Below are 26,858 nucleotides of genomic sequence, written 5' to 3' on the forward strand. Positions count from 1 at the left end.
TAAACACAATTACATTCACACAGATTATTATATCACGGATCTTAAGAAACAGATTAAATGACTCCATCTGGAGAAGTGGAATGGAAAATATGCTGAGACAAATAGGAAATCTATTCTATACTTTATCCCATTTTGTATGGCTTTCATCCTTACTATTTAGTATTATCTACTACATTTCAGTTTTTCTTTAAAAATTAGCATTATATAAAAATTGTTATATTATGCAACTAAAATTTATAAAGAAGAAAACCTTATATACCATTAAATATTTTATATAGCGTAATAAAAAGAATGACTTAACTGGTAAGAATAACAAAAATAATATACCCTCTGAAAATAAGTAAAATATAAAATGCATAAATTGGTTGAAAAACAGTGTAACTGTATAAATATGTCCTCACAATTTGTTACATCTTATTGATTCTTCAATATAGGCATTACACCATTCTAGGTGATGTGATAAACAAGACATTATAGACCTTATATTGTACCATGGAGAGAAATGGTTATTAATAATACGATTGTAGAACTGTATTATTCAATTGTGGAGTTGCATTATTTAATTATAATTATCATAAATTCTTTGGAGAGGAAATCAGAATCAGATGTAAGAAGAATTCAGCATTCCAAGAATGGTGTCAAATGTCCCCTTCATGGTGGATTATGCACTTATTTACTATGAGATCTATTTCTTCTCCAGAGATTCCTTGTTTGTGTATCGGTTGTATTTTTGGTTTGCAGTTATTCTGAAGTTTTGATATAAGATCTATATGTATATGAGATTGTTTTAAGTTGTTCTCTTAATTGCAAGTTCATCTCCAGTGTCCTGCATTTGTACCCACCTCTTCTCATGATTTCTGATTTTGGTGGTATAACAGTGCATAGATGATTTTGTATCTTTACTGTATATGTACCTTTACTGGTGAGCCTTGTCATTTGTGGAATTTTTGTTTCCTGTTGCTGTCTTTTCTTTTCTGCCTAGAGAAGATCCTTTAGTATTTATTGTAAGGCTGGTTTAGTGTTGCTGAATTCTCTCAACTTTTGCTTATCTGTGAAGCTTTTGATTTCTTCTTCAAATCTGAATGAGAGCCTTGCTGGGTAAAGTAATCTTGGTTGGAGGTGTCTTCCTTTCATCACCTTAAGTATATCGTGCCACTTCCTTCTGGCCTGCAGAGTTTCTGCTGAAAAATCTGCCAGTAACCTTATTGGGGTTCGTTATATGTTATTTGTTTCTTTTCCCTAGCTGCTTTCAAGATTTTCTCTTTGGCTTAATTTTGGTTAGTTTGATTAACATGCGTCTTGGTGTATTCCTACCTGGGTTTATTTTATATGGTACTCGTTGTGCTTCCTGGATTTGAGTGAGTGATTCCTTTCCCATGTTAGGGAAGTTTTGGCTATTATCTCTTGAAATATTTTTTCTGTCCCCTTCTCTCTCTCTTGTCCTTCTGGCACCCCTATAATACGGATGTTGGTGCATTTCACGTTGTCCCAGAGTTCTCTGAGACTCTCTTCATTTGTTTTCAATCTTTTTTCTCTTTTCTGTTCTGCATCCATAACTTCCACTAATCTGTCCTCCACCTCACTTATTCGTTCTTCTGCCTCCTTATTCTGCTGTTAGCTGCTTCTAGTGAGTTTTTTATTTGTTATTGTATTTTGCATCTCTTCTTGTTTAAGTTTTATATCTTGTATCTCTTTGGTCAGTGTTTCCTGCAAGTTATCCATCTCTGCCTCCAGTTTATTTCCAATGTCTTGCATCATCTTCAGCATCAACAATCTAAAATCTTTTTCCTGGAGGCTGAGAATCTCCTCATCATTTAGCTGATTTTCTGGGGTTTTTCCTTTCTTCCTCATCTGAGTTATAGTTCTCTGTCTTTTCATTTTTATAGGTTTTTGGTGTGGTGACCTTTTTATAGATAATAGAGTTGTAGCCTCTCTTACTTCTGGTGTCTGCTCCCCTTGTGGCTGAAGTCTGTATGGGGGCTTACTGTAGGCCTCCTGATGGGAGGGGCTGATGCCTGCCCCCTGGTAGGAGGAACCGATTCTAATCCCTCTGTTGGGTGGGGCTTAGTCTGGGATAGGATTAGAGCAGTTGTGTGCCTGAGGGTCTTTAGGCAGCCTGTTCACTGAGGGGTGGGGCTGTGATCCCACCTGGATTGTTGTTTGCCCTGGGGCTTCTCAGCACAGGCTGATGGGTGGGGCCAGATTTTCCCCAAATGGCCACCTCCAGAGAAAGGCAAGGCTGCTGAATATTCCCGAGAGCTTTGCCTTCAGTGTCCTTCCTTCACAACAAGCCACATTCACCCCTGTTTTCCCAGGATGTCCTCCAAGAACTGCAGTCAGGTTTGACCCAGATTCCGATGGAGACCTCGTTCTGCCCTGGGACCCAGGGCACGTGAAAGTCCGTGTGTGCCTTTTAAGAATGGGGTCTCCATTTCCCCCAGTCCTGTGGAGCTCCTGCACAAGCCCCACTGGCTTTCAATGCCAGATGCTCCAGGAGCTCTTTCTCCCAGTGCCAGATCCCGCACGTGAAGGTTTGATGTGGGGCTCAGAACTCTCACTCCTGTAGGTGAGTCTCTGTGAACCAGTTAGTTTTCAGTCTGTGGAGCTTCCCACCCGGATGGTATGGGGTTGTTTATATCGTGAAATCGCCCCTCCTACCTCTTGATGTGGCCTCCTCATTTTCTTCTGGAGTAGGGTATCTTTTTTATGGTTTCCGGTCCATTTGGGTGGAGATTGCTCAGTCTTTAGTTGTGAATTTTGTTGTTTTTAGGAGAGAAGTTGAGCTCCAGACCTTCTATTCCACCATCTTAATCCTGTCTCTCACATTTATGTACTTTAAATGGAAACAATTTAAATATCTAAAAATAGAAAAATGATTAAATAAATTGCAATATGTTCATATGGTAGACTATGAGGTCATTAAAATGATACCTTTTAAGATTTTTAATGATATGAGGAAACTGCTCAGTGAAAAAAGCAAAAACCGCAAAATTAATTCTATCTAATTTTACAAAAATTACAAACCGGCACAAACAGAATAGAAATCTGAAAAGTTATCAACATGTTGATATTGTTCATCTCTGGAAGGCAAGACTGCAGGTGCTTTTCTTCACTTTTTTTTTTTTTTTTCACCTTTTTATGTCCAAATTCTCTCTAGGGAGACATTTTCTTTTATAATTAAAGGAATAATTGTATTTACAATACCACTAGCGTTCGTTAGAGTTTTATCTCATTAAAAGTATCAAAAAATGAGTGATAAAAATTACATTGAACAGACCTATCTCATGCCCTCAATGAGCTCACATTCCGCAGACAATTGAAACTAACATAAATAATAATTACTGTTAGAAAATCCTAAGTATTTTGCCTCCTTCTAAATGCCTCAGAAGTATTTTATTCATTTGTTTTTGTGTCTACATGCTGAGACTTAGCAGCCTACCAGTAGGCATGTGGTCAGCACCCATGCAAATTCTGATTGCTGGTTTTGAAATCCCTTAACTGGGGAGTGAAGATGTCCTCAGGATTTGAAACCTCAAGCAAGGGGGGCTGGGGAGGAGTGTCCCCCCTGCAAGCTGCGAGAACCTCGCTATTCAAATCTGGAGGCTGAGTAGGCCTCCAGCAAAGACAACATCCATGAAATCAATGACTCATTCATTCATCTGCCAAATATTTCATCATCAACGGCCAGAGTCTATACTAGGCACACAGACCATGATGATAAGGAAAAGGCTCACAGTCTGGTTCAAGACTCTCTCAAGACCATGCGCAGCAGGTGAGTGGGAATCACCTCTGCAAAGCCATGACAAATAAAACACAAATTCTCAAGCAACACCCACAGCTGCTCTGGGGATGCTGATGAGGAAGGGCACTTCCCTGGATTATTTTGAGTCTTGAATGGCTTCCATTCTACTACGCGTTGCCATGTTGGATCTAAAGGAATTCTGGCAAGAGAAACCCATCACTGTACAGATAGAACAACAAAAGAGCACATTCCAAGGGTGAAGGAAGGGTAACTCTCTTTTACATCTGAAGCATCTGCAAGGCCTGAGACAGTAACACTCAAGGGTTGGGATGGGCACTTGTGAAAAGAAACATTTGTGAAAGAGAAAATCAGGGAGGCTAGAACAGGTGCTAAGGCCTTTAACATCCTTACTGCCAAGGCGATTTTAACCATATTAAAGTATCATTTGCAGAGTAACAGCCTGACTTAAATACTGCTAAATCTGGTACTGAGAGTCATCACTGCTGTAATCATCCCATCCCATCCCATCTTCTCCCTCCACTGTTGTTCTAAAGATTCAGGGAATCTGTCTATATGCTACCATGAAAGAGCTATCGTAACTGTGATTTTTAACACCTCCTGAAAATTGTCTGTTGTTGACAGAATGTCTGGCATGAGATCTCCTTTTCAACAAACTTTTTTTTTTTTCAGTTACTATCTTAGCTGACAATTCTGTACAAGAGTAGTGTAACTTCAGAAATATGGAAAGTGCTTAGTATTTTTTTTTTAACTAAAATAATCCTCAAGAACCTAGTAAATTCTATTCCGTTATAAATCTAAGATTGACTAGTTATGGTTGTACCTCATTTGTAATTTAAAATACTAACTGCTGATTTCAAACATTTTTGTCTATGACTCACAGTAGGATATACATTTTACATCATTACCCAATGATATATAACTGAGAGAACAGGTTCATGAAATAATACTGACCTCGTGTAATGTACTTTTAAGCTCATCCCATTCTAAATTACGCTAGGTAAGAGATGTTGGTCCCACTGATTTTTCACAAACCACTAACTGATCTTATGTACAACGTGAAAAATATATCAGTACAGATCACATGAGGTATCTCTGTATTCAAGTGAACATTTGAAGGACCTAATAAGGAACTACCACCCAGAGACCTTATTCAGGATTTTAACTCCAGAGGCAGCTGGATCCAGTGACTTTACGTGCACCTTCAAAGGAGGGTTCATCTGTATGTTTTCTGTCCCTTTTTCTCTCTCTTCTCCTTCTGGCACCCCTCTAATACGGATGTTGGTGCGTTTCATGTTGTCTCAGAATTCTCTGAGACTGTCTTCATTTGTTGTCTTTTTTCTCTTTTCTGTTCCGCATCCATGATTTCCACTAATGTGTCCTCCACCTTGCTCATTCGTTCTTCTGCCTCCTGTATTCTGCTGTTGGTTGCTTCTAGTGAGTTTTTTATTTCAGTTATTGTATTTTGCATCTCTTCTTCTTTAAGTTTTGTATCTTGTATCTCTTTGCTCAGTGTTTCCTGTAAATTATTCTTCTTTGCCTCCAGTTTACTTCTGTGTCTTGCATCATCTTCAGCATCAACAGTCTAACGTCTTTTTCCTGGAGGGTGATAATCACTTAGCTGTTTTTCTGTTGTTTTTCCTTTTTCTCTTATCTGAGTTACAGTTCTCTGTCTTTTCATTTGTATGTTTTTGGTGTGGTGACCTTTTTGCATAGAATAGAATTGTGGTCTCTGTTACTTCTGGTGTCTGCCCCCCTTGTGGCTGAAGTTGGTACAGGGACTTGGTGTAGGCTTCCTTATGGGAGGGACTGGTGCCTGCCCACTGGTAGGTGGTGCTGATTCTAATCTCTCTGGTGGGTGGGGCTTTGTCTCTGGGTGAGTTTAGAGGTGGCTGTGTCCCTGGGGCGTCTTTAGGCAGCTTGTTTACTGGGACCCAGTGCACACAAAAGTCTGTGTGAGAGTTTGATGTGGAGCTCAGAACTCTCACTCCTCTAGGTGAGTCTCTGTGATATGGTTCCTTTCCAATCTGTGGGGCTTCCCACCAGGGAGGTATGGGGTTGCTTATATAGGGTACTGCCCCTCCTACCTCTTGATGTGGCCTCCTCTTTGTTTTCTGGAGTAGGACATCTTTATGAAAGTTTCTGGTCCATTTGGTTGGAGATTGCTCAGTATTTGGTTGTAAATTTTGTTGATTTTAGGAGAGCAGTTGAGCTCCAGTCCTTCTATTCGTCATCTTAATCCCATCTCTCCCAAAATCAGTATTCTTCCATCAAGCATTTAACTTACGGACATGTTGTAAATTATAGAAAGAGATCTTTATCAAATAATATTTTAGGTTCTAAAACTATCTCAGTTTCTCTTCAATGAATGATTTTACTACACTCTAATACAATTTTGTACAAATTCTATTTTTAAACCACAGAGGTCAGATGCCATATTAAACTAATATTTAGCATAGAGAAGACGAAAAAAGAGAATGGAAGAAAATAGTCTACTAAGAGGCAGGAAAAGCTTCATTCTATCAAGGGGAAAAAAACCTACTCTTAATGGGAAATGTAACAAATTTGAGTCTTAAGTAGCTTCCAGTTTTTCAAGTCAGAGTTTAATATTTGTTTTATAACATGAAACAGATGCATCCTTTATAAGATTAAAATGTGGACTATTAAAATGATATTACTTTGAAAATCTGTTTTTACCTTCTCATGGAATTAAACAGAATGCATACCACATATTACCTTTTGTTTATTACTCTACTGTTTTAAACACCTTCCCCATATTTTTTGATAACAAAAATCTGTATTCAAAGGAATCTAAACACCATTATTGAGTTCCTAGCAGTTTAAATCTATTTGGCAGAAAACAGTTCACGCATGGTAGCAATCCTAAAGCATCCCGAGAGTCCTAGCATTCTCTCAGGCTAGGCTATCTACACATGTAAACATATTTTAAAGTTATACAGACAACCGTACGTAATAACAGTGCTATTAAAATAATTTTCTAGTTGTACCACATATAGATGTTAAGCGGAAGTAACAGACTATTTTAAAAAATCTCAGCAGTATTGCTGAAAGTGTGGTTTTCAGATTTACACTAAATTACATTCTTTGAGGTTGGGGTCTGGCAATTAGCATACTTAACAAGAACTCTGAGAAGTTACCGAGTTACTAAAGTTTGAGAACCACTATACTAGAAATCTGTGTGGAAAACACACACATGAATTAAAAACATTTTGAGTTTTACAGTATTCCACACAATTCCTTGCAAGGAAAAAAAATGCAGTGTGTTTGATTCAGTTAAACAGGTACTTGAAATTTAAGTAGAGATACAAGCAAATCCCTAAAATAGTTAAGTACAAGATAGGGTATGATTAAGTAGTAAAAACTATGAGATATACCATTATAGTTGTAGTTAGATGTAGTTTTTTTTTCCTGCCTTTTAGCACCACACCCGCGATATACAGAGGTTCCCAGGCTAGGGGTCAAATTGGAGCTGCAGCTGCTGGCCTACACCACAGCCATAGCAATGCCAGATCCAAGCTGCATCTGCGACCTACACCACAGCTCATGGCAATGACAGATCCTTAACCCACTGAGCAAGGCCAGGGATTGAACCTGCATCCTTGTGGTTACTAGTCAGATTCATAACCTGCTGAGCCACAATGGAAACTCTCTCAATGTTTTTTAATGGCTAATCCACTATTTCTTGAGCTATTGACATTGATTCATTGAACCCATAACTTTCTTTTGCCAAACATCATGAAAAAAATCCCCATTATGAAATTTAATTTGGAAAACACACAATAATGTCTAGCTAATAAACTTTGGAAGCTGAGGATAAGGTTACTTGAGTATGTTCCTTGACAGTTAATATTCTGATCCCCCTGGTTTTCCAATGTTCTCATGGCCTCCTCTTCGTGAAAACAGTGTTCTATTTGTTTCCTAAAAGCTCAAAAGAGGGTAGAGAGACAATTCGCATCTATCTACCACGGGCAGTATACCAAGTCAGGAGCACTCTGTTAGAAGCTTTACAGATATGTGCTGGCTCACACAGACAGATGAAAGGTGTTTTCGCTTCCTGGAAATGGGGTCAAGTAGAGGGAATGTCTGGCCAGTGGGGTCTCTCCCCTGACAACCAAACGTAATAAACCAGTATAGTGTTCTCCAAGGTTCATTACAAAATTCAGAAAAGCAAGTCTCAGATTTGAAAGGTTCTTTCATACTGCAAAAATCTCATTAGTGGAATTTCACAGGCTGAGTTGTATGCTGAAGTACACTACCATTTGGGTCCTGTTTATTCTCTTCCTAAAACATAGATAAATGTGATGTCACTTGCAAGAAGAGATCCAAAGGATGGGAGGCAGTGAGTTATAATGGAATTTCCTCTCAAAACAGAAAAAAAAGGGGGGGGGAATGTAAAAACCAAAATATACAAATGTATGGTAATAACAGGACACACACAAGCACTTTCATACTGCTTTCTTTTAGTTGCTATTTATCTAATACAATGATTACTCATTTGTTCAGTTCATCAGCTAAGTCCTGAAAACTGGTGTGTACCACACCCTGCCCAGTAGCTGGAGTAAATCCCTGGCCTTCTAGAGCATACAAGCAGACCTCACTTATTGTGCTTCACTCCACTGTTCTTCTGCCTCTTGTATTGTGCTGTTGGTTGCTTCTAATGAATTTTTTATTTCAGTTATTGTATTTTGCATCTCTTCTTTTTTTAAGTTTTATATCTTGTATCTCTTTGCTCAGTGTTTCCTGTATATTATCCATCTTTGCCTCCCGTTTATTTCCAGTGTCTTGCATCATCTTTAGCATCAGCAGTCTAAAGTCTTTTTCCTGGAGGGTGATAATCTTCAGATCACTTATCTGTTTTTCTAGAGTTTTCCTTTTCTCCCTCATCTGAGTTGTAGTTCTCTGTCTTTTCATTTGTATAGGTTTTTGGTGTGGTGACCTTTTTGCATACAACAGAGTTGTGGTCTCTGTTACTTCTGGTGTCTGCCCCCCTTGTGGCTGAAGTTGGTTCGGGGTCTTGCTGTAGGCTTCCTTATGGGAAGGACTGGTGCCTGCCCACTGGTAGGTGGTGCTGATTCTAATCCCTCTGGTGGGTGGGGCTTTATCTCTGGGTGAGTTTAGAGGTGGCTGTGTGCCTGGGATGTTTCTTGGCAGCCAGTTTACTCATGGGCAAAGCTCTGGTCCCATCTGGATCATTGTTTGGCTTGGGGCTTCTCAGCGTTGATGTGAGGCCAGGTTTTCCCAACCTGGCCACCTCTAGGGGATCAAATGCTGATGAACATTCCCAAGAGCTTTGCTTCCAGTGTCCTTCCCCACAATGAGCCACAGTCACCCCCCTTTTTCCCAGGAGATCCTCCAAGAACTGCAGTCACATCTGACCCAGATTCCTGTGGAGCCTCTGCTTTGCCCTGGGACCCAGTGCGCATGAAAACCTGTGTGCGCCTTTCAAGAATGGGGTCTCTGTTTCCCCCAGTCCCATGGACATCCTGCGCACACACCCCACTGGCCTTCAATGCCAGATGTTCTGGGGCTCTTTCTCCCAATGCCAGATCCCCAAGCTTGTGGATCTGAGGTGGTGCTTAGAATTCTCACGCCTGTAAGTGAGTCTCTATGATACAGTTACTCTCTAGTCTGTGTGGTTGCCTCCTGGCAGGTATGCAGTTGCTTATATCACCTAATGCCCTTCATACTGTTTGATGTCGCCTCCTCTTTGTCTTCTGTAGTGGATATCTTTTTGAAAGTTTCTGGTCCATTTGGTTGAAGGTGCTTCAGCATTTGGTTATAATTTTGTTTTTATGAGAGAAGTTGAGCTCCAGTCCTTCTTTTCCGCCATCTTAATCCCATCTCCACTGGCAGTTAATGCTTTTGCACAGTGTATGAAGTCTTTAGTAGTGCATTCATGCATGTTAACAGCAAGAACATAGTCGTAAATCCCACATTCCTTCTTGAGTGTTAAGATCAGAAGTGAATATAGGTTTTGGTGCTCCCTACCTTTAAGAATAAAGACCGTGCCTTAGCTGTGGATGATGAAAGCAGAATCCCACATCCTCCTCAGCTCATGATATGAACGAAGGCTTATCTTGCCTGGCTTAGTGACTGAGTCCAGTTGTTGACCTCTTGATTAGTGGGAAGGAACACACTACTGAGAATTTGAGAGTGAGTGGATAATTAAGAGTTGCCCTTCAAACCCTTCTTCCCTAATTTAGAAAGATTCCCTAATTTGATAATTTTCATTAATTTAGTTGTTTATTTACTGTGCCATGCTCTATAGAAAACACCAAATTAAATTACATTAATCTTTAAGATCTTTTTCTATATTCAACCATATAAGTCTAAGATATAAAGCAGAGACTATATAATTTGTAGTACAGTATTGATGAAAAGATAGTGAAGTCTTGCAGTTCCCATATTAAGGTATAAATGATTTCCTAACTGAATTCATTTATCTGTAATCAAGCACTAAAGCAGTCAGCTGATAGATCTCCTCTAATAGAAGATTGGGTAGCCTTCCTCCATGGAGAACCAATATTAACAGACTTGAATACCTCTGATTTTCCTGTATTTACCTTAATTGATACTGAATTTGATAGCTTTTTCTTCTAGTTTTTAAGGATAAAGTATAGAAAACTTAATCCTATTATTTGGATTAATGAACATTCTTTTTACAGTCTTGTGCACATTGTGCCATTAATGAAAGTTCTTCTGCTGCAGGCAAAATATTTTATTCAAGAATGAAAAAGCAAATTGAGTTACTATATTGTGTATGAGAGTTGAAGTTAAGTATCATTTCAGCTCAATCTCAGCTGGGGCTGAGGTACTCTGATCACTATGAGGTGTTAAAATGAGAAGTTAAAAGAAGTATGACTGATTTTTATATACATCAATTTAATTAATAACTGGTAGAGTTTGTTTTACCTCTATGATTTGGTGGAGGTACTAAGGCAAGTAAGTTGGTATCAGCTTTCAAGGCATGTTTACTTGCATGTCTTCTAATTGATAGCATCAATTCTTTCATTCATTTAGTAGTGTGAATGATGAATAAACACTTGTTTTATTCTTTTTCTACCTTACCATGTTTTTAGCATTTGACTGTGGAAATTTTCAGTCATGTTCAGAGTAGGAGAGTAGCATAATGAAGTCTGTTTTCCTAGCACATTTATCAACACATGTCCAAACTACACCCCTGCCCACCCTCATCTGACTTCAGATTTTAAAGCAAATACCAGTTCCTTATACATATTTCAGGATATGTCTAAGTAAGGACCCTTTTCTGTCTTTAAACATAACTGTAATTATATTAAGGCAGAGCTGCTTTTTAGTTTTAAGTAGGAAGTAAGGAACGCTGGAATCCAGCTAGATTTCGATGACTTTAGGTAGGTCTAGGTACTTGGCCACGCCATTTAGCGTTCTTCTCTCCATGCTTTTTTATCTTTAAAAAGAGAAGATTCAACAAGATATGTCTCCCAAATCCCATCTGTCCATAAAATTTGTAATTTAAAAAATGAGGAGACCTCCAGCTTCTGGTCCAGCATGTAAGGGACTTGCAAGCCATTACTCTGTGCTGACGATTACAAACCGACAAAACTGAAAAATCAAGAACTCGCCTTAGATCTATCAGAGAAGTGGGGTCACAAGGCAAACTGTTGCCATAGAATTAGAGAGACAGGCAAATACAGAGAATCACAACTTACTGGAGCAACTTACTGTGGAAACTAGTAATGGGGTGGAAAACAAAACCCTGAACTGTAAGTGATGAATCACTGGGGGTTCTGAGCAGACAAGTCTGAGAGTTAAAAACTCCAGTCATAGTGGCTCCTACAGTTTGGTAGTTTACCTTCAGGAGCTTGACGAGGTTCTCACAGTGAACTCCTTGTGCTTACGGCAGGGGGAGGGGGAACGAACTGTTCTGAAACACTCCAGAGTATTCTCTTCTTCATATCAAAGGCTGTCCTCAAGAAAAACTGTTTATCAGTGCCTAATTGACCTGGGAGAAGGGAAATACCCAGCTCCAGCCCATTCCAGTCGCCCACATAAGTGAGGGTAAGACTTAGTCACACAGAAGCTCTCAGTTCAGAGGCAAAAGTGCACTAAAAGATTGGTATTATCATAGGACTGCAACTGCTTCCCCTGACTCTGTACCCCATCGCTGCATTACTGAATGCCTGCTTGAAGCTGCTCCCTTTACTCAAGCGTCACACCCAGCTATCAAGAAAAAAATCACAAGGCATACTAGAAGACAAAAAACACAGGTTGAGGAGACAGGGCAGGCAACAGAACCAGATTCCAATATGGCAGGGATGTTGGAATTATCAGACTGTGGTTAAAATGCTAAGGGCGCTAATGGCTAAGATAGACAGGATGAAAGAACAGATGAGCAATGTGAGCAGAGAGATGGAAATTCTAAGAAAGAATCAAAAAGAAATGATCAAAAAGAAATTAGATCAGAAACACTATAATAGAAACGAAGAATGCTTTTAGTGGGTCTAAGAGGAGACTGGACACAGCTGAGGAAAGAAGCTCTGAGCTTGAATAAAACTTCCAAAAAGGAAAGTGAAGAGATCAAAGATGAAAAAAAGGAACAGAACACCCAAGGACTGTAGGACAACTACAAAAATATTCATAAAATCCATATAATAAAATATGAAGAAGGAAGGGAAAAAAGAACAGAGGAAATATTTGAAGAAGTTGTGACTGAGAATTTCCTCAAATTAATGTTGGACACCAAACTACAGACCCAGGAAGCTCAGAGAACACCAGGCAGGATAAATGTTCCTGAAAACTACATCTAGATGCGAACGTGCATCTGTATGTCATATTCAGGCTGCACATCAGCATCATCTCTCATGCTGATGGCTTCCGTGTGTGTGTGTGTGTATCCAGAACTCTAGAAACCAGTTTTTACCTCACCCGTCCCCTATGCTTTTCACTGCTGGGTCCTGTCCATTGTACCTACAAAATAAATCCCCAGTTTGGCCTCTCTCCATAGCATCGTGTTCTCGTGCTTGCTCTCTGGCGCCCCCCCCATCCCCATTCAGTCACTATAGATTAACTTAAGTCATCTTTATAAAATATAAATGGGAGTTTAGCTCTCGATTGCTGTCCCATAATGCTTGAAATAAAATCAAACTCTGAGCTCCTTACCCGGCCCTGGAAGACCCTATGTGACCTGGCCTCTCAACCCTGGTCCTCATACACCATATATTTAGGTTGAGGACTTCTCTCAGGTCTTTCCCACCCTAGGGACCCTGCATATTCTGATTCCCTCCCACCTCTTGCCTGACTCCTTCTCTTTCTGTAGGTCTCAGTTTACATATCCCTGTACTGTGAGGCTTTTCTTTACGACCACGTAACTAAAATAGCTCCCCCTCCCCATATTTGTTTCCTTTGTGATTGATAATCCTGCATGGTCTGCTTCTGTGATTTGTATCTGCTGCCTTGCTAAAATGTACACTCCATGAGGGCGGGCACTGTTTGTCTCCTTGTCATTATAGCTCAGGTCTCCAGTAGAGTGTCTGCCTCGTTCCTGACACTCCAAACATATTTGATTGGATGGCTGGAGACAGGGAGGGAGGAACGAAGAGTAGCCATGAGGTGAGCACAAAGTTTTGGAAACTATGGCTAAGTTCAGAGTATTGGAGACCATGGAAGAAAGAAATGAAGAAGGGGAAATGCCCGTAGGGGAATGCAGTATGTGCAGATGTAGGACAGTGAGTGTGGTGGTCATGACAGTTGGCCTGACATCCATTCCACCCCAGTGATTAGTCCAAGCCATTCATAATAACCCTATTTTCTTTGTGTGGACTGGCCTGAGTGATGAGACATGAGTGTAAGTAGGCGGAGTGAGCTCTGGTGCTGTTTTCCTCACATCTAGGAAAGAGGAAAGGTAACACAGAAAGCGATGCTCTCACTCCCTCCTTGGAGGTGGTCCGGTCCAAATATGAGGGTTGGAACTCCTGGAACTGTCTTGCTTCCAGATGGAAGATGAAAGCATCACAGAAAAGGAAGGGAGCCAGAGACGTGGAGCCAGAGCCCTTGTGTTCTGCCCTCTCAAGTTTGCTTTCTTGGTTTTACAGTAAGTGGCATGATGAATGCCTTCTTCACTTATCTCAGTTGCTTTTAGTGATTCTGATGACCCCAATGAAACAGTGAGAATCTGTCTAAATGAAGAAGCTCCTTCATACTGGATAGTGGTAGGAATTCATTCTGAAAGGGTGAAGTTTTGAGCAGGGCCCCTGAATAAAGGACTGAAGAAGTCTATACAGTGCTTAAGAAGAAAGAATCTGGGAGTTCCCATCGTGGCGCAGCGGAAATGAATCTGACTAGAAACTATGAGGTTGTGGGTTCAATCCCTGGCCTCACTCAGTGGGTTGAGGATCCAGTGCTGCTGTGAGCTGTGGTGTAGGCCACAGATGCAGCTTGAATCTGGCGTTGCTGTGGCTGTGGCATAGGCCGGCAGCTGTAGCTCCAATTAGACCTCTAGCCTGGGAACTTCTATATGCCGTGGGTGCGGCCCTGAAAAGCAACAAAAAAAAAGAAGAAGAAGAAGAAGAGGAAAGAATCTGGGTGCACACTGCCTAAGCTTAGTCTCTTTCCACCCCCTTTCTGGCTGTGTGACCCAGGGTAAGTTACTGTGTGACCCCTTTCTCTGCCTTATTGTTCATGTGTCAAGTGCTGTGTCAGTAATACCTACTTCATAGGGTTATTATGAGGATTAAACAAGTTCATCCAAATAAAGCTCCTCGAACAGTGCTTGGCCCACATTAAGCATTTAATATGTTGGCTATTATTCTTAGTAGTGGTGAAATTTGATTATTTCATAATTAATAGTTCACAAGCTTCTGTGTTCATAAGACCTAATTAGAAAGTTTGTGAAATCCTGGGTTCCCATAGCTAGAGCATTTTACTGGATGGACATGGATTTGACCAGTGCATCCTAACATCTGTATGGGTGAGTCTGCTGCAGGCCACCACAGACCTCATTCTGAGAAACTGCAGAGAATACTAAAGTCAGTGGGTCTGTACAACAGTGAAGTATCTTTTGAGTATCTTAATGGGAAACTGAAGTTTGGAGGATAGAAATGAACAGGTTTTGAGATGGTTACTTAGGATATGACACAGGTAATTTTGTCAAGCTTTGGTATAAAAATCCATGGCAGATTTTGAGCCTCTGTCACTTAAAGAATGATGGTGCGTCTGGAAGGTGAGTATGTTTGCTGAGAATTTGGTTTTTTTTTTTTTTAATATGATGGCGGTCCACTCCGGGCCATGCCCAGTGAGCTGTTAGAAGAGGCTGACCTGAAGTTTTCTCTGAAGGGAGAGCCAGAGAAGCAGCATGCTGCCTTGTGGGGATGGTCACCGCCAGCCAGCCTTCACTTGGCTCAGCTAGACTCACATATCAGGCACCCTCTGTTTACAGTTTCTAAAGTACTAACGTGAGATTGCCTTGCTTGAAATTCTGTATCACTGTGTAATTTTCTTTATGTTTACTGGAGTTTTGATAACTTTTCCATAGTTTGCAATTCTCTTGTTTTTCCTCCTATAATTTATTGAAGATTCAATTAACTAAAGACTTTGAATTTTGTTGTCTATACTAAGAACCTGTTACATGCCCCTATCCTGGACACTTAACACATGGTATTTGTAATCCTCACTCACAACAGCTTTGCGAGGTAAACACACATCCTTTGTATGTGAGAAAAGTAAAGCTCAAAGAGGTTAAATTACTCACCTCAAGGCATAGATAGCTAAGCTAGACTTCAAACTGAGATGTGTCCAGGAAGTCCTTGCTCCTATGAAGTTTCCGCTGAGGTATTCAGCCATGTACCCTAACATATACTGCTCAACTATGCTTATCACTGTTTTGAAGTCTATGAAGGGACTTCTCATAAGTCCATAAGATGCTGTCATTCTGCTCTTTTTGTGTTGCCTATAGCAGGTAGGTGTTTTTGATGAGTAGTGAAGAACAGATCCTGAAGGGCCTATTTTCTCTCTTCATGAAGCAAAGTTATTGTTATTTGAATAGTTTAATTTTCACATCCTTGTATCATTTTCTCAAATGAGACATTAAATCCATTTACTCCCATTTCTCCTTCCTCCTCTGTCCTGACAAATAAATTACCATAAGAATAAACCTTTTTGTATAAAGATAGGAAAGGAAAATGTAGTTATTAAAACTGAAAAAAATAAAAAATAAAACATTGACTTCATGTCTAAAAAAGAATCTCCTTTATTTAGGGATAGAAAGAAACACTCTTGAACACAGTTTAAGAATCATCCAGAAAATGTCTAGCTGAAATCCAAGTATTCAAAAGATGTTTTCATATATTAGCCAACTTTTTTTGTATTGTTATGGGAATTAAATGTATTGTCTAAACACTGTGGGAAAGATGTTCAATAGAGCTTTGTGAATTAATTGGAGAGTTTTACATGCTAGTAGAGTATTGGTATATTTCCAGGAGCTTGTGAGGCAATGAAAAGCAATGAGAACAATGAGGCAATGAGAACGCTGTCCACTCTTTCACTGGGTTAATGGAATTGGGTTTTCTTTAAAAAATTTTTTTTGAAAGAAAATGATCTGTAATGGTAGGACTTTCTCGTTACTTTTATCTATAGCAGTGGCTTTAGGAATAAAGATAATGACAGTACTCTGCCTTTGTAGAAGCTCCCAGTGTCCTCGCTGTCACATTGCTACTCTTGTTAAGTAGAGACAAAGAACACGTGTAGGTGAAGCCCCTCAAGTACTAAGTGACAGTGATATTTACATGTGGCTCTTGAAAACAGGTTCTGTTAATGTTGAGTCCTACCTCTGAATCTACTAAAGCACGTAAGGGTCAGTGCACACTCAACTTCAGTAGGATGCTAACATCTAACATGAGCTTCACAGCAAAGCATCTCTTCCTTTTCTTCCTCAACCCTTTCTCACCTCCTACCCTCAGTCTTTCACTTCCTCTGAAGGGTGAAATGTGAGTGTGTAAAGGAAAAAACAGAAGAAAGGAGAAAGAAATCAGCTCGTAAATTGTTTACAGCAGGGAATTCCCTGGTGGTCTAGTGGTTAGGATTCAGTGCTTTCACCACTGCAGCCCAGATTTAATTCCTGGTCTAGAAACTGAGATCCCACATCTTGCTGCTGCATGCCTTGGCCAAAAACAAAAGAAGAAAAAAATTGTTTACAGTGTTATTGGTTTTCCTTTTTTTTTTTTTTTTTTTTTTTTTTTTTTCTTTTTAAGATGTGAAACTCTTTCTTTAAACAGAATTTGATTTCACACTCCAGAACATGTAAAAGCTGGGCTGCTGCAGTAGGGTAGGCATACAAAGCCGAGTCCTCATTAACATACCCTCCTCCTCCTCTGAGAAGGAATGGCAGTGAGGAGGAGGTGGGTTTTTTGGTTTTTGGTTTTTGGTTGGTTTTTGTCTTTTAGGGCCGCACTCACAGCATATGGAAGTTCCCAGGCTAGGGGTCCAGTCGGAGCTGCAGCTGCCAGCCTACACCACAGCCACAGCAATGTAGGATCCAAGCTGCGTCTGTGACCTACACCACAGCTCATGGCAACAAGCAAGGCCAGGGATCAAACCTGTGTCCTCGTGGATACTAGTCGGGTTCATTTCCACTGCACCGCAATGGGATTTCTGAGGGGGAGTTTTTTAAATAAACGCATAACAGCACTTTTTGAAAATCACTACTCTCACCAAAGAGGTGGGCCTTTTGGAGTATATTAAGTTGAGTCTAATGTGGAGGAAGACAGATTTTGCTGTTTAAGAGGAAATCAGCAAATTTTGTTTGGAGCTCAGTATGTAAAAAGTATTAGCATAACTTAATAGATTTTAAACATTGAATAATCAGACTGTTAGTTAATTTTTTCGTTACTTTCCTGTTGATTGTTCCTTAACAAGAGATTGTTCTTTGGAAATGGCATGAGTATAGTAGAGTATGCTTAAAACGGAAGGATTGTAACCATTGAAAACACTCAGATTTCTCTTGAGCTGTTAATTTTATTGTCCTTTTCTTAGATAACATATTATATTCAATAGACCTGTCTTATGAGTTGTATAATGGAGTTTACAGATTTATCACCATTCCTGATGTATCTTTGGGGTTTTTTTCCCTGATGTATTTTTGGATCGCCTCTTAAATACAAAATAGAGTTTTGCAGTGACAGTAAAAGAGTATAAACATGAGTTTTAGTCTCTGAAAACCACTTAATTTGCAATAACCACTGTATATAGAAAAACCTTCCTGTTCTCAGATAGTATCCATTTATTTGAATTACTAAGCCCTGTAGACTGGAGCTTAAGGGTCTGAGTTTGGTTATTTTGTTATCATAAATGTGACATGACAGAAAAGCAGTTATGTGATGCTTAGTGAAAACACAGCCTCAATATTTAGCAGTTAAAATTAGTTTAACATAATTTCAGTAAGAATATGGCCAAGTTGGCCCACACACTGTAGTGTAAGCCAATAAATAATCTTAAGATTATGATGTACAATTGCTAAATAAGCCCTTGCAAAAAATTCATTGTAAAACTACCTTTAAATTTAATACATTAACTAAAAAGCCATGTCAGTAAACCCAGCTGATCATGATCATATGGTTATATATAACTTTCAATCCAGAAGATTTGGATAAGTGTTCTGTAGCTATACCCAGAAATCAGCTTCTCAGTAATTTCTATAAAATATTCTTTATGTTTTCTCAATACAGTAATTATATCACAAGCAATTTCAAATTCAAAAATGGTATGTGTGCTTTTTTTTGAGAAAAAAAGCAAGAACCTTTGCCTTTCTTAGTTCTCATTACTCTAATTTAGGATAAATGGTACCTTTTTAATTAATTAATGTTTTAAAATTGTGGACTGCAAGGTGCCATAAAGTGAAAATTACCATTTATTTGAATCAACACTCGTCATGTGTTAAAAGGCAGAATAAAAGGAAAAACCAAAAATTGTAACGAATAGTATCAGCATTTAAACACAGATTTCCAAAAATAATTGTCACATTAGACTTTAAATGGACTTTGGCTGAGATGATTTTTAATCTTTTAAATATTTAGAAGGCTTTTTATTATACAACTGTATAGCTCAGTGTGCCAGTTATACCTTTTTGTGGGTAAATGACTGCTGTAAATCTCTGCCCAGCTCTAATATGTTCTCATTTCCTCTTTACTTTCTTATCCCAAGAAGGATAATATTTGAGAATAATGCTTTCTATTACTCTGTCCCAGTTTAGTGGTAGCTTTCTCATTTTTGAATATTTCTTATTCAGTTAAAGATAACTTAAATGCTTTGAGGAGTCCTCCCCTGTGCCACCCTATAGGCATGGTTTACATATAGATTCATTTCCAGGTAACAGTAACATACAGACTAATTTTCTGCTACTTTTTTCTCACAATTCACAATGAAATTAATAAACTCTAAGTATGGTCCTATAAGAATAGACATTGTTTGATTTCATGATAAAAAATTCTTTATTAGGCTGCAACTGAAAATACTAAACACTGTATTTTCAGCATTTGATGCCTTTAACAGGTCCCCTATTCATATTATAAGATGTTAATTGAAGCAAAAAATAAAAATTTCTGATAGTAGACTAGTACTGCATGTTTATTCTTTCAACCAGTAATGACTGAGTTTCACTCTCTGTGTTACCAGGCCTCTGAGATACCGCAGTGAACCAAATAAAATCTTGTTCTCAAGACTGTATCTTTTCCACCAACTGAATTGCTATGTTATTGATTTACTCCCTTATAGAGAACTAGGGTAGCTTCGTGAAAGTAAACAAAAACATCGTAAATTCATACCCTAAAAAAAGAAAAACTTGAAAAGTCAGCTGATTACATCCTCTCATATGTGAAGTTGGAGTCCTGTTTGGTTTTAGATAAATGGTGATGAAGTTCTTGGAGTGTTTTAATGAACTATTAATGCAGATGAATGTTCTGGGCTAAGGTCAACAGTGAAGTATATGTTTTTGAGCATCATCTGGCACTATACATTGGTTTAAAAATTTTTGAAAACCAAATTGATACAGATTTACACTGGCTGATGACATCTTATTGGTTATAATTAACATTTAGAATATGTGGTATCTGAATGTTGAAAATACCATGCAATATTAAGGAATCAAGAAAATGATTTGTCTTTATGGCTTTAAAAAAAGAACATGTGTGTATATGTGTGTGTGTATATATATATATATATATATATATATATGTACATATATATGTATGAATGGGTCACTGCTATGCAGCAGAAATTGTCAGAACATTGTAAATCAACCATAATAAAAAAATAAAAAATAAAAAAATTAATGCTGAGCTATGTTATGTTTTTGTTTAATACTCACAAACTATTCAGCCCAAGTAAAAGATAGACCTAACAGAGTAAGAGTAAATGAAATATCTGACCCATCAGTAGTCTTCCCTTATAAATATATAGCCCTTAAGAAAAATTAATTATGGAAAAACATCGTGTCTTGCCTTTTTTCCAAGATGTAAATATGGGGAAACATATAGACTCCTTAGGAATGGTAAATTTTTTAAGCTACTTTGTTTGTAAGGATAAAAGAAAATTTTCCCTTTTTTTCCCTCATTTACGTTTAAGATAAATCCTCAGTGTTATATTTAACTACTTATAATACAATGGAAACCCTTTTCTTTGAACATATAAGCATAAAGATTTCCAATAATCTGCAGCTAATATGCATTGTATGAAGCTAATAGATTGGACAGAACACTGCTGCTGCTTGAGTCCAAGTTAATAGTTTTGAGATCAGCTGATTATATATACACTTAACTACAGTGTATGAGCAGTGGGTGTTGTGTTTATTTTTATTACAAGCTCCATCATTGTGCTTACAACATGTTAAGTAATCTGAGCTCATGCTTAAATATATATTGAATGTGGTAGCCAAGGAGCTATGTTTAAAAGGTATGTTTAAAAAAAATGTCTCAAGGTGACATTCACTTGCTTACTGGGTAACATAACCTGGATGATGGTTTACCTCAGACTTTATAATAAGTAGTAATATTTCAGTATCAAGCTAGAATTCTGAAGAGGATGACGTTCACATCCCCCACTGAGACAGTTATGCATTGGACCTACTAAACTAGCCAAAATCTAAAGTCAAAAACTAAAAAGACCAAAAAAAAAAAAACAAAAAAAAAAATTTGGAGTTCCCATCGTGGTGCAGTGGTTAACGAGTCCGACTAGGAACCATGAGGTTGCGGGTTCAATCCCTGGCCTTGCTGAGTGGGTACAGGATCTGGCATTGTCGTGAGCTGTGGTGTAGGTTGCAGACGCAGCTCGCATCCCGCGTTGCTGTGGCTCTGGCGTAGGCTGGTGGCTATGGCTCCAATTAGACCCCTAGCCTGGGAACCTCCATATGCTGCAGAAGTGCCCTAGAAAGGGCAAAAAGACTAAATAAATAAATAAATAAATAAAGTCAAAAACTTCTTAGTACCAAAAAAGGACACCTCGAAATGATCACCCCGTCATGTGTCCAAAAGGATCTTCCGTATATTGCTAAAGTCTCACCCCCTTCCTAGTTCTAAAATTTCATTTTAATATGATTATATATGATACATGTTTTATCACTTTCCTCCTCTCCAAATACATAAGTACACAAACTAGTGTAAGTTGTGTAATTACATAACAATTGAAAGGAAACATGGATGCCTCAAGGTGTGTGTTTAAACAAGTTGAGATGTGATAGGAAGAAAAAATCTGAAGAAATTCTGCCAGAGTTAAGCCCCATTTCCCCCCTTATCCTGTATCTGGAGCAACCAGATTTTTCGTTTGTTTAAAAATAAAGCATTTGCACATAGAATGTTAGCTTATTAAAAAAGCCTTTTACTACTGTGAATTGCTATGTTATTTACATCTCAAGATTTACACAAAGTACAGTTCAACCAACTGTTTAGTATCTTGAAAGCAGTTTCGTGTCTACTTTCATGATTTGCCCAAAAGTCTTGCAGATACTCCTTGGGTTCCTTTTGGTAGTAGCTGGAATTGGGATGTTATCATTTCTAATGAGCCAGATTGTGCTTTAACCAAAGCTGGCCAATCTGTCATTTATATCCCCACCTGTTGTTTCACTGGGACTTTGATGGGTGTTAAGTCAGTTGTGGCAGTGCAGAGGCGGTTGCAGGGTGGGGCTGGTCCTGGACCCAACCATGGGTCTAGCCCTGACTGCACTGCTGGACTCCATGCTCCCAATAGGGTGCAAGATGAACATCATTCATCCTCTTCCACAGAATGAAAAGCTCGAAGGTGAAAGTTAAGTGACTGGCCTGAGGTCTGAGTCACACATCCAGGAAGTGGCTGTTTTGATCATCTCTTCATCTCTTTGAGAAGATGATTCCTGCCATAGTGTTGTGGGGGTCGAACACACTCGACCCAGCACTTGCAAGATGAGATGGACAGCTTCAAGGAGGCCCTGCGGACTTACAGGGGAGCTGCACCTGTGAACAAAGTGACCAGCCAGAGGCTGTGGGAGGCAGGCTTGGTGGTACGAAGGGAGCGAGGTATCCCTAGTCCCCACCGAAGGATGTGATTGGCTTCTTCAAATGGTCCTGCAAGCCAGCAGGGGACTGAGCCATTTCCTTAGGGATAGGCAGGAAGGCACCTGGGCCCTTTGGTAAGGAGGGCCGGGATGGGAGGGTAGCCAGCAGATAGGTATTCAAGGCCTTCTTGGTTTTACCAGATGTCAAGATGTCACATAACATTGAACCTTGACTTTGCGAATTTACATCACAGTGGCCAAACCAGGATTCTAATTATGTACTTTCTGATTCCCTGACCATGTTTGTTCCACTGTTGCATGGCATTTCTTCCCCTTGCTAGGATCATAGATGAACATTAGTAACTAAATACTTTCCTATCTCTGGGCATTTCTTAGTCGTGTTGTCTTATGAATTTATACACTGTTATCTGTTGTATTCTCACAAGATACTAGAGTACTCCCATTTGGGAAGGAATTTGAGAACTTGTTTTCCTTTTAAAGGAAATTTGAATATAAGTCCTAATTGTATCTTGATTTAGAGTTTTCTTCTTCACAGAGAAAATTTTTTTCTTTCAAGAATTCTGCCCTCCCTTCCCCAGATAAAATCTTATTTCCCCATATTCCATTGTTGTTATGAGAACTTTTTTATTCTCCCTTCACAGCCATGCAGCTAGCCTCCCCCAAGTCTGGAATGCCCTCTTCCTCCAAATGCATCTCCTACATTAGACCTTTTCAGCTACTCCTGCACATGGTGACATTCTTATACCGTGGGCTGAATACTGCAAGAAATATTATACAACCTAAGAGATGGTTCCTGCTATTGAGACTTTTAGTGTAGAGAACAAGAAATTAGGATTGCACAGTGCAGAGGTAAATAAGTACACATCCAACTTCGTGCTCAGGCCCCCAACGCCATCCATGAGCTGGCTTCTGCCTGCCTGTACAGCCTCCTTTTCTGCTGGATTTCCTCCCTTTCGTTTGACTCTGTTCACAGTGGCCTTCTTCCTGCTTCTCATCTTCTGCTTCTCCATGTTGTTACTCAGCCTGGAATTCTCTTCCTTTCAAGTCTGGCTCTTTTTCTTCTTTCAAGCCTCTTCCCAAGTATTACCTCTAAAGACACTTGCTTGACCATGCTACCCAAAGTTGACCCTCTTGACTGTTCCAAGCTTAGTGATTCCCTGGTCAGTCTCTTACTATCTAAGTGGTTTTTTTCAAGGCATTTCATTCCTCTGTGCCACAGTTTGCTAATCTGTAAAATGGGAACATTTTAATGGATCAGGTTGTTGTGAGAGTTAAATACATGAGTATATGTAAAGTGCTAATTATAAGTCCCTTGGTACATAGTGAGCACTCAGTAAACACAGTTTCTAATCCTTATCATTAAGTTAAAAAGTAGCATAACCCATCAGAATTACCAATGGCACAGTGGGTTAAGGATCCAGTATTGTCACTGCTGTGGTTCCAGTTGCTGCTGCAGCACAGATTCAATCCCTGGCCTAGGAGTTTCTGCTTTCTGCAGGCACGTGTGCGCGCGCTCGCACACACACGTACATACATATACACACACACACATTAACATAACCCATGAATGCTCCAAGAACTGAGAAAGGGAAGAAATCCTCAAAACCCTTTGTTACCACAAAAGCCATTTTGTGAAGGTGGAATTGGATGTCATTGTATCTATATAGAGTCTTGATCGTTTCCCACAGTCCTCCTCCTCTGGATTTCCGTAGTTCTTTTGGTTTTCCTCCCATGATCCTGACCTTGATATTCCTTGTGTTAGCACTGCATGTGTGTTCTCACCAAAGGTGTGGTTGTGCATTTCTGCATCCTAGCACCATTGTGCTCAGCATGCTGAATAAGTGACCACATAACTTGATCAGTATAAAAAACACGCAGAGAGATGCCATGAAACCAGCAAGTTTAAGAACAGTCACTGTGAGCAGGTGGATATGGTAGGAGCACAGGGACTCCAGAGATCAGTTACTGGAAATAATCTGGGGGACATACTATTTAGGGGATCTCACTTGGTTATAGGGTCAGTTTAACTCAACTGAAGAGCATCATTTCATGCCAGTCTCTGATCTAAGAGTGTGGGACCATAAGCACAAACTGATATGCATTCCCTTGAAGCATTTGCAGTGGATTCAGATGGGACTGGAGTGGAGAGAAGCAGGAACAATGTTCCAGGCACACTCTAGAAAGGGCACAGGAGGAAGCACAGGGTGGACAAGGTCCAGGAATTCAGTTTGTCTAGAAAAAAAAGGTTTTCTTATTCTAGAGCAAGAGGAAAAAAGATTGAAGCAATGCACCCAAAATTTTGGAGAATTTGGGGTACCAGGACTAGAACATGGGCTTTATTCTGTAGACGTCTAGAAGCCTGTGGATGGTCTGAACAAAAGATTGGCAGAAGCAGTACTCAAAATTGAATAACACGTCTTTTGTCTGGTATTACAAATTCCTAGTTTGAAAAGATTTGGATAAAAAGGGACAAATCTCAGCTCACACGTCAGGCACTTTTAGTAGTTGTACAGTTTTGGTACTAAGTAAATTCTATAGCACAGTGACAGGAAGTTGATGACAGGCAGCCATTAGCTCTTAGTCATGTCCTTGATATTTAAAGTATTAAAATTGTCCTTTTCACTAGAGTTTATGCATGGTGAGTTTGATATACTCTTGAAATATTTATGAAACTAGTTATTGTGCATGTGGCCTATCCCACATGTAAATGGAAGAGAAACTTACCATAGTTCATAAATTGAAATATTTGGTTTCAGCTATACTCAGATTGAAACCATAAAAGAATCAGAATGACTATAGTTCTCTGATTGTCAGATTTACCACCATAGCTACAAATTTCCTAACTACTACATCTCAGGATTCATGTAAGGTTTGTAGCTTCTTTGCAAGCATGTTTGAATATTCACCACATCACACAGTTATTATTTTTGTCTTTCTTTTAAGGAAAACGTTATATTATTACATTTGTCCCCAAGTAATTGAAAGTCAAATTATTTTCATACACAACAAAATTTGATAAGAGTACAAGATTTGGAGTAACAACGGAATAACACTTAAAAATAGGTTGATCAAAAGAAATATTTTCTATTTCTTGACACCTTGAGTTTTTGGTGTTTTGCTTTGTATATGTGATTTAAAAAAAAAAAAAACAAGCCTATTATTTTAATAGGATATTTCTGTGAATAATCAGAGACTCTGTCCCCTAGTGAACATTATAGAAGGAAGCCACGTGACTGAATTCCTTACTAATTGGTTGTCACCTATTGTTACTTGGCAGATACCGGAATCCTCGGAGTAGAAGGATACAGAGTGTGTCATATCACCTGTGCCAGAAAATACTGCCAGACTCAGAGGCACCCTCCCCCAGGTCTGAACCCTGGAATTGTGCTAGGGATTCTCGCGGATCAATGTTAGGGTTAAGGTAGATCTGGGAAATGAAATTAGAATTTTAAGGGAGCCTTGGTGCTGGCCAGCTGCCCAAAGCCTCTAACACCCCAGAGATTATGAGAGGGAATCTTGGGAGATCTGGAGTGAATTATACACACTCTTACCATGAATGTTCTCCAGCCTGTCTTCTTAGCAGCTGCCTCAAGCACTTTGCAACCCCCATCATATGACTCCAGCTTTTGAAAATGGAAAGATAAATTTTAAGGTGCTATAGTGGGAGCTCCCGCTGTGGCAAAACAGAATCAGCAGTGGCTTGAGAGTGCTGGGATGCGGGTTCAATTCCTGACCCAGCACAGTGGATTCGGCATTGCTGTGGCTTACTTCGCAGCTGCGGCTCAGATATGTGTGCCATGGAGCAGCCAAAAATAAAAAGGTGTTAACATCTTCAGCCAAGATGCCTTGTATTGCCCAGCCACCTCCCACAATCCGAATGTATGATTCAAGTACCATGGTACGTTCAGTGATTTGCCCAGTTTATGTTTAACCTGAATAGTCTGAGGCTGCCATGGCTTTAAAGCCTACCTTATCTCAACAGGTTATCTGAATAAGCCACCAGTGGAGCCAGAAAATCTATATTTATTAATCCTAGACATTCTTATCCTTTTTGATAAATTGTTAATAAGTTTTAAAATAATGACGTGCATTATTTCCACATTAGCATTTACACCTCAGACTCTAAACAGACCAAGAGTTTATGCTATGTGAACAGAAATATATTAACATCAAAAGAGAACACTGTATTTCTTGATAGAAAGGAAGTGGTCACAGCTCAAGTCAGCCAAACAAATCTGTCAAAGCTTTGAAATGTAGAGCCGTTAGGTGAGATACTGAGATAAAAGGTAAAATAAGATCAGCCTAAATGTTTCAGTCTGGTTAAGTTGATTTGTATGCGACTGATAAATTTCACTATTAGTAGAATAGTTTTCAGATATTAAATAACTATAGAGAGTTGAGTTATTGTTTGACTTGGATTTTTGTAGAAGGCTCTTCCTACCATTTTGTTGCCCTCCTTCCTTTTCTGTTCTCCCTAGAACTGGCCCTTGCTGACCCCCAGCAGAACAGTTGGATATTTAAATCCTGAGACTCGCTCATAGTTAGACAGGCCAGTAGTTTGCTGAT

The 26,858-nt window shown here is 39.2% G+C and overlaps 1 protein-coding gene across 3 annotated transcripts in view; it reads left to right on the plus strand.

The window, feature by feature from the left end:
- The window catches only part of UBE2E2 (UB2E2), a 382,468-nt gene that overhangs the window by 208,759 nt on the left and 146,851 nt on the right, over nucleotides 1–26,858 (plus strand). The window contains exon 4 of one of the 3 annotated variants that reach the window (XM_021068634.1): nucleotides 25,570–25,659. Within the exon in view, the coding sequence (XP_020924293.1) occupies nucleotides 25,570–25,659 (90 nt within the window). 3 annotated transcript variants of the gene reach the window in all.

Source organism: Sus scrofa, chromosome 13 (genome assembly GCF_000003025.6).
Source record: "Sus scrofa isolate TJ Tabasco breed Duroc chromosome 13, Sscrofa11.1, whole genome shotgun sequence".
NCBI classification, from domain to species: domain Eukaryota; kingdom Metazoa; phylum Chordata; class Mammalia; order Artiodactyla; family Suidae; genus Sus; species Sus scrofa.